At 45.3% G+C, this 9,292-nt stretch overlaps 1 protein-coding gene across 6 annotated transcripts in view; it reads right to left on the reverse strand.

Moving 5' to 3' along the window:
- Positions 1-9,292, reverse strand: part of dock4b (dedicator of cytokinesis 4b) — a 112,192-nt gene extending 102,900 nt beyond the window's left edge. For all 6 annotated transcript variants that reach the window (XM_034578452.1, XM_034578449.1, XM_034578451.1 and 3 more), the window contains exon 1: positions 9,073-9,292. In XM_034578452.1, the coding sequence (XP_034434343.1) occupies positions 9,073-9,109 (37 nt within the window). In that variant the 5' untranslated portion in view covers positions 9,110-9,292. The remainder of the gene's footprint in view (positions 1-9,072) is intronic.

The raw sequence follows: 9,292 nt of genomic DNA on the forward strand, positions 1-9,292 counted from the left end.
TTTGAAAGTCAACCTGACATTAAACTGGATTTTCTGTGTGCGGGGCAGAGAGAGGAAGTGAGGGGAGCCGACAGAGGAGAGGTGAGGAGGACGGGCCGCGAGCCAGTGCCTTGCATGCAGCAGGTTGACATGCAGGAGAGTGCCAGGCCATCATCTCAACGGCACAGTGAGAGCAGGAAGCAGATCGCACGCACGCACACGGGCACGTACTTCCAAGGGGGACAGGGAGCGAATGTAGAATCCAAACAAACACAGCCGAAGAGGAACAAAATGAGCCGGTAATAAGGCTGCTAACAGCAAGGTCAGAGAGGCTGCTGCCCAGAAATCAGCCAGGCATCAGCGGATCCTCCCGGTGTGATCTTTACAGAGACAGAGGGAGCGACAGTGATGGGCAAAACATTTCAATCGTTGTCAAGACAGGAGGATCCAAACTGATCGATGTCACTGCCTCAGCTCCTGAGCCCACGGCCAATATACACCACTAATATGACATACCCATGGTGGACGTGTGAAATCTCCGTATTTGCCAGAGAGATTTTCATGGTTGCTTCTGTGCTGATCATCGCTAAAACCTGCTCACTGCTAAATGTTTTATCCAATAGAAGGAAGGATGTTTAGTAGAAGCAGAGTAACCAGTCTACAGTGGGTACAGTTCCACTCCAAAGCCCCTATAGTACTTTATCATCTTCAGACATGCAGTCCACTGGGGCTGCTACAAACACACACACCCAGAAATACAACATACAAACATGCACAACTTTACACACAGAAAAGCATATGCATGTATGCAAACACACACACACACACACACACACACACACACAGTATCTGGGGCAGGTGAGTATGGATTCAGAGGAGGGGAGAGAAAAAAAAGAGAAAGAGACACGTGTGGAAGAGAGATAAAGGTCGAACTGGCAGCAGCACAGATAGAAGAAAGTGGGCTACAGAAAGGAAAGGGATGAGGGGGAAAAGCCAGACAGAAAAGGAATGAGTGAGTGAGTGATAGATGAAGAATAAAAGAGGCAGAGAGTGAGATAAGGGTCATCACAGTGTGACCTGCTGTCTCTGGAAACAGTTCGCTCCACAGGAATGAGCGGGAGAGTGCAAGGGGGGAGAGGGAATCGGACACAAATGGAGGCAACAGGACGCAAAGGAAAACCAACTCAGTACAACGGAAACACAAAAGCATTTCCATTTAATTGAGGTGCTACAAAACAAAACAAAAGTAGAAGGAGAGAGGGAACAGATGAGGGCAGGTCGTTAGGACAGCGAATGTGAAAGACTGAGTCAAGGTCGAGCTCTGGCACCCAGCAGCTTTCTGTCTGAGGATTTTTTCCCTCTGTCTATGTCCCTCTCGCTGACATTAATCCACCTCACTGCTGATAACCTCCTCAACTACCTGCTATGAAGAGGAACTAAGCAGAGCTGAGCCATATCTATCTCTGTATGATTTGTATTTAGAGCATCTTCTATTGGGGCCATCCATCCACATTAAACTACTAATGTAGCCGACTACAATCTGATCTTTGGGATGCGTTGGTTGTTACTCTCAAGTAGAGACCAACCAACAAATTGACAAGGCTGGTGCATCCACCTACATTAGCATATATTGTCAATGAGCCAATATGAGTCTACCCACATATCGGTATGACCATGCCATTTTGAAAACTATTATTTTACAGAAATAACAGGTGCATAAAAGATGTACATTAAGATTTATGTTTATTTTCTTCATTCAAGTTTGGTTGTATTTGTGCTTTGTTTTTATTTATAAGAATATGAATCCTCAATTACATTTCTTTTAATAACATCATTGAACATTTTTTTGGGGGAAACATATAATCGGCCGATATCTGTGTCATAAAAATGTTTTACTACCCAATTACAATATCTCTATCAATATCTGCATCTGCCCACAAAAATCCTGATCGATCAGAATCATGTCTCAAGTATCCAACCACTTGTCATACGTTGGCAGACTTGATATTTTTCAGTTGTTTTGGCATTTGTGAGTGAATATGTACAGTATCCAAATGTGTCATGCTAGTGTGTCAATGTAAAACCACAAGAGACGATGAAGAGATAAAAAATTACCCCTGTATGGATTTGGACTGACGAGGGTCAAACATCCCACAGAGAAATAGATTAAACAGCGGCACAAAACAAAGAAGTGAACCACAGTGGTCTGTGTGAGTCTCCAGCGGCTGCACATCCCCCACTGTGACCGTGTGAATCACACTAGAAGCCACTTCTGTATTCAAGAATTAACTGGGTAATTTAAGACAAGACACAACCGCGACCATTACCTCTTCACTTTCTTAAATTATGCATATGTCCTTTAACCAAGGCTTGACACTGAATTAGCCATCAATAATCCATTAATGACATTCAACCTAAACAGACCATAGCTACTCCTTTTTAGTAGCGTGTTAATAATAAATTAAGCACATTGGTTTTGGTAAGTTGAGGTTAAACAGATGTTGCGGTTACTAAAGTGAGGTTTATGGGGAAATGAAAGGCTCTGGGTCATTACAATGCACTGGGTCACCCACACAAACGCTTGTACAAATCAATGTACTTCCTTCCTTTATGGTCAATACATGTGAGCCTGGATTACCGCCACGGGACACAGATAACTGACGCTGGACCGGCGCAGGCGACCATCTCTGTGGCACCATACTAGTGTGTGCTTGACGCATTAACAGCCCTTCTCACCCGCCAATCACAGTTATTGTCACTGGCAGGCACCCCTTCATTTAAGAAAATGGCACGTCAGTCATTTCTCTCCTCCCCCCCCTGCCGGCCCTCGATAACAAAAACACACCCATGCACGCGCTGCACTTGCCTCCACTCCAGGAGCGCTACTGATCAGTTAAGCTGCTGAATTCCTAATAGGACATATCCCATTAACCTCCCTCATGCAGGGATCACAGATTGATATCGAGGATGGGGGAACCACAACTGTACAACAACACACACAGAGCAGTGCATAACTGCCAGCAGGGGAAAAGGTTTTATTACTTCAAAAGCCACAATCTTCTTTCAGTTTTATGAAAACAAAGAAAAGTCCCATTACCAAAAATACAAAAGATCCTTTTGTTTGCCGAGATGTTTCTGTAAGTTCGGCGTCTAAAGCCTCATTAATAGCTTTACATATGAAAAGTGATGTGTCAGTTTCAAACGATGTAACCGTCACTGCCCACATACTTCCAATGCGTTCTTTACGTTGACCTGGTTGCTAAGCAATGACAACGTAATACATCCTTTAGAGCGCAGAGTCGAAGGTTTATGACAACAAACACGTTCAATGGTGGTAGTTTCTTATCAATAAAAATGTATTTCTAGTGTCCGATGGTCATCTTGTTGAACTTTCGGTGGTATTGCTCCGTTTTCGTCAGTTTTGTCCATTTCTGTAAGCTTGCCGCAGATGTGCACAAATACAGAGCAAATGAACACAGAAGAAGTACAGAAGGCTTCATCTGTTTATGTAGATGTGTCAAACACTGAGCATTAATTAGCTCCTTGGAGTTTTAGATCGACCAGTCACTGACAAGTCATAAAACATATACTTAATGTTTTATGTGATGTACTGTTTGTAAATTAGGTCCGTTGTTTACAATTAATTGCTGTATTGTTGCATGTATTTGATATTTTCCTGCCCAGGGACCACAGATGAAAATTAGCCATGCGTCTAACTTTGGTTCGACGATTGGGCTGGGTTGTGTGCATGGCCCCTGTTAAATAGACTTAAACTAACTAGAACAAGTGATTAATCCAGCAATCAACCACCAGATTAACTCAAAATGATTGTTTGAGCCCTAAAACCAACAATGCACAAATGAGCCTATGAGAAGAATATTAGTAATCACCAGACAGACAAGCATGTGACACTAATAATTTCTGTCAACCATATGTGGAATAATGGCCATTACAACAGCCAGATGCAGTCTGGTAAACTAGAAATCACTCGGCCATGTCTGAGTGGAAGCATCGTCTCTACAGCAAGCACGGCCGACCGGAGTGGAAATGCATAAAAGCTTTCTCCCGCTGCCCGTCTCAACATTATACATGGATGTGGACACACAATTACAGCATATTGGTTTGTTTGTGTCCAATGAGATTTGCAAGGGTGTCCCTAGTGTGTGTAGTGAAGAAGAGCTCAAAGGTGGTGAAGAGAAAATGTGTTTTCAGTTCCACAAAACACAACTGAAGTCACACACAACCGTCTCCATTACTGCTGTGTCTAGTGTTTTTGGTGTTTTCTTTCATAATTGAGGGCTCCATCATATATGGAGCACGATTTAATTGAATAACACAAACGAACCAGCAGTTGCTTAACTGCAACTCCGTCCTCACGTCATGGGCCATGTTTGTGTTACAATTGCTATTATTGTCGGTGTGAATCAGCCATGAATAAAACACTAGCTGAGCCCGTCATATGTCACATGTCCATGTAGATTTATTTAACCCTTAGATGATGCACACACCAGGGAACAGCTTGTGGGACTGGTGATTAACTCTGCTGCTTTCTTTCTTTCTTTTTATTTACTGCATCTGTTTAATTCACCAGGGAGCCTCCTACTGTCTCCGTCCCTGCTGAACGATCGCTCTGGAGGAGTGTGTGTGCAAAATCGTGGGCGCGCACAGAAGAGAAGGGGCGCTATCTCTGCAGATGGGGATGAGGTGACGGGTGAGGAAGCAATTACAAGCTGGTAGGCTTCGCCTCACCCTGCCCCACCCCCCACTCTCCCCCATAGGTCGGGCTTGCCGCATTAGGGAATCATGGGTATAATGGTGGAATGGGCCTCAGGGCCCTCAAAAACAACCTGCTATCCCCTACGGAGTGGAGGGGGCTGGATCTGGGGGTAACAGGGCAGGGTGGATGCCCCGACAATGAGTCCACCCATGACACGCGCCAGCATCTCTAAACCACCCACTACCCCCCACCCCTTCCAATCTCCATCAACCATAGCGACATCCCCCTAAGGGAGGAACCAGCAATGTCAGCCATGGGAGAGCAGCAGAGAGCCCAGGGCCTGACATCGGCCTGGGGACGACACCGGCCCCGGGGCCATTCAATCAGGCCGCAGCGCCATTCTGTCTTCTATCCGATGGAGCTAGTTGCCTTGTCCACAGAGCTCAAAGAATGGAACAGGGTTACTCACTAAATCAAGCTTCTCCAATCAACCTCTGGCGGTGAACTGAACTTGCCCGCACGCGGATCAAAACCAGCTCGTTAAAATGCTTTAATTATGTGTCTAAATTATGATGAGCAATGACATGCTTGACTGGCTGTATCAAACGGCCTTAATGAGGAGAAAGGCCTCACTCTGTCTGTCGACTGTCTTCAAACACAATGCAGCCTCAAGTACTTTCTGTAGTCAGTGGCCGAGTCAAAGTCTGTTTGTCTTTGGTTACATTTACGACAGATTGTCCATCATCTACTTACAGAAAGACATCATCCGAGATGCTGTTTTCTCCATTCTGCATCATCTAATTTTGTGCTTCCTCTTAAGCTGTTTCCATCCTAAAAGTTTGTCTTGTCACAGAAGGACATTGTGCGGGACAGACGTGTTCCTAACAAGAAATTGTCCGCAACATTCAGGCGAGGGGTGGCGTCTGAGGCAGGAGGCAGGACATGACGTATGAATTCTGGGAAAAGCAAATATTTTTGTTTACCACACATCAACACTGGGATTGGCCGCTATAGCCAAAAGCGCTCAAGTCTTTGTCTTTCCAAGTTGACGTCTTCGTAGGTGTCTTCCACATGTATGACACCTCCCTGTCATCCTGAGATATTCATAGGAGGCTGGCAGGAAAAGTTTCTGAAAATGTCTAGATCATCTGACTTGTACATCTGTGTTGTAACATACAGCAATTCCTCAGAATTTCAAGAAAAGGTCCGAACTTCTGTGGATGTCTGAAAGCAGGTTTAGTCCTTGACTCATTGCAGCCTAACCCACCTTTGTCTGGAAAAACATGACAGATACAACAGATTTTCCCCATTGGCTCAATCTAATGTCTCCATATCCCAAACTCAGCAAGTCCAATAAGGAATCAGATATTAACATCAGCTCATCAATCTCCCACCCTTCTTGCTTCAGGTCAAAAACCAGTAATCACTCTACTGGTGGGCTAATGGGTGCCTTAAAATCCACTCACCGAGAGCCCATTCATATTTTATCAATGGCAGAGGCCCCCGTTCCTCTCCTGGCCCCACATCGCTAGTAAGGCGAATCAACATCAAACGCTGCAACCTTCCAATTACACAGCGACACATTCGGATCTCATCTCGATTTGGCCCGAGATCAAATGTTCAGGGATCCGCAGAATTCCAAGCCCTTTTAGTTGGCCTGCCTCCCTGTCAAAAGGGGATCAAATGTTGGCTGAAAGCACCTGGAGGAGATCACATTTAAAATGGCTAAGGTAGGGACTTGCTTGTGCTAATATTTAGAACAATTCATCACAATTCCACAGCGAGGATATTCGCGGAGGAGCCAACTCGTCTGCACAGAAAAGTACAAACAGATGTGGATCAATCAATGTTAATTCTACTGAGGTGTGATGTAACTCGGTGCCTTTTCAGGTAGTGTTTTGGAGACTTGTGGAAAGGAAGGAGCCATTCCTCCTGGCATGAATAACTGAGGATAGGAATAAAACTGGGGATCAATGCTGGTGTGAGGTTATTTTATCAGGGCAAACATTTTTTCATCTTTACACCTGTAAAATAATTTTAAGACAAGCTGATGGAATACTTGGAGACATTGCAATAACCATAACAAACAAGTACAAAATTATTTAAATGCAGGGTGGCTGGGAATGTCTTGTGCTGAGAGTAAAGGCGTCAGTATACGTCATTGTGGGCGTGTGACTCATGGTCAGAAAGTAACCTCCCCGCCCTTACATGTTTCTGACATCCAAATTGTAGCGAGGCTTCATCCAACCATATCGGTTACATTAACAAACATTTTATCGCTGCATGACAAGCGAGGTGTGATGTAAGCATGGTTGGACCGTCTCTCCCAAGCTCACTCTTTCAATTGTTACAACTTTTGTGACAGGACGTGCAGCGTTATCCTCATATGAAAACATCCTGACCATCCCTACGGCGGCTGGATGTTCACCTCGCAGTTAGGAACTCTTTTGACCTCCAACATGATTGGGCAACACATCTTATTGATGCCACCTTAAGGTCTAAAGACTGCACTGAACCACAACAGAACGAATGGCATCTTCATCCAGCAATGTACAGATGCACATACACTTATCTTAACCTCAAACCAACCTCGCCATATCGTTGTGTGTGCGTGCGTGTTTTTCGCAGATCATGTAACCTGAATTTCACAACAGGAAAACACCCAAGTTCCTTCCTCAAAAAATCAAGGCCACAGAGAAGTGTGCCGCTGCCAAAACATGTCTTAAAAAATAAATCAGAGCCAATTAACAGAGTCTTATTGCTGTTATTGAGGAGGGGAAGGGATAAAGAGCCTTAATCCCATTAACAGGGCCCCTTCTAGGAGTTTAGGGACAATGGCGAGTATTTAGCCTTGAAAATAACTGTCCTCCTATTATCCAGCCAAGCGAACTTTGACAGGAAACGGGTTTAAGTGGCCAAAACGGAAGAAATCTATCGTTTCCTATCAAAATATGGAAGCTGTGAGCTCCAGAGGGCTCAGCTCTGGGTAGGATTAAGAGTGATGTAATATAACTGCACAGTAAGTGACATCAGGTTTTTAGCACATTGACATGGAAGGGAAACAACTCCAAACCAGGGGAAATTTCAGCCTGAGCAGTCAAGTGACCAAGTGTGACAAGGAGAGGCCAGAGGCTACTTTCTGGTTCGCAGTGCCTCGCTGATTTCAGGTCACAGTGGCAAGGTGGCACCTAGTGCATTTTTAGGACTAGAGGGAACATTTATAAAAGAGCCAGGGAGCCTTATTATGCAACTGCACATGATTCACACGGGGGAAGTGAGAACAGCAAGGGAGGGAGATGTATAATTGAGATGGTTTAACACTTATCAAAATACCAGTCTTATTAGTTTAAGGAGGTTTCTACGGGGCCACTTTTTTCCTGGCATACTGGCGAGAAAATTACAAAATGATTACTGGCTCGTTTTCACAGGGCTGCGGGATCATGTAGGGACCGGAGCATCACGCACACGCACACACGCACACACTGACAGAGCAGGCCAACATCTCTAGGGAATATTATTATGAGACATTTAAGCCGCCTCTCAGCAGCCGCATCTCAATGAGCCCTTATTTTGTGTGTGTGCGTAAAGACAGTGCAAAAAAGGAGAAATTCCTGCCACACCAACAGAACTAAGTCTGCGTGGGATTTCTTTTTCTTTTTTTCTCTCCTCTCCTCCCCAGCTTATTTGGCTTTGGCTGCCTTGTTGTCGCTTGTTTGTCTCACTTCGCCGATCCAGAAGCCACCGACACATTCGCAGGACTCAATCCCCGGTCCCTTACATACAGCAGGATCAATACAGATTTTCATTGTCTTTGCAGATTTGCCTTTCTTTTTTTTTTTTTTAAGAGAGAGAATTAGCAGAGGTTGGGGGGGGGGGGGGTGTACACAGACATTCAGCGACTGACTGTGGTAAGCAGCTGATTTCACTCCCCCCCTCCTCTCCCATTCAAACAGTAACAAGAGCAAATACACAACACTTGAGAGTCAAAGCAGCACATTGGATGATACCCGGACGATGCACACAAAAACAAAGCAAGAATAGGGCAAAAACAGATAAATCTGATCGTGGCAGCTCATATTGCAAACCATGGGGGGGGGGGGGGGTCAGAGCTACAACCTTCTGCTTTGCAATGTGGCAGCGGGACTGAATGCAAAGCTCCCATCAACCGGGGGCTGAAGGAAACGAAAGAAAGAAAGAACGAGAGAAGCTGATGCTGCCTGACATTTAAAAAACACACAAACACTTTCCCCCTGTGTCGCGGAGCCAGCTCACCTCTACACATAATTAACACATGCCCTGCGACTGGAGCCAGAGGACAGCGGTGCGAGGAAAAACACACACACATCTACACGCGAGATGAGGGGGAATCAACTTACCGACGCCGTATTTCTCATGCTCAGTAGGTATCCACATGTTTACGGTGGGCGCATTTAAGCGAGGGGTCGGTGTAGCAGCGAGACGCACGGGCTGTGTGCTGGGTAACGCATTCTACTGGCGTGCCCTCCTCCGGTCTGTAGTAGGAGTCATTGTTTAGGTTACAGACGGGGAGAGAGAGAGAGAGAGAGAGTGAGTGAGAGAGAGAGGGAGCTGCTGCTG

The sequence above is a fragment of the Hippoglossus hippoglossus genome, chromosome 23 (assembly GCF_009819705.1).
Source record: "Hippoglossus hippoglossus isolate fHipHip1 chromosome 23, fHipHip1.pri, whole genome shotgun sequence".
Taxonomy (NCBI): domain Eukaryota; kingdom Metazoa; phylum Chordata; class Actinopteri; order Pleuronectiformes; family Pleuronectidae; genus Hippoglossus; species Hippoglossus hippoglossus.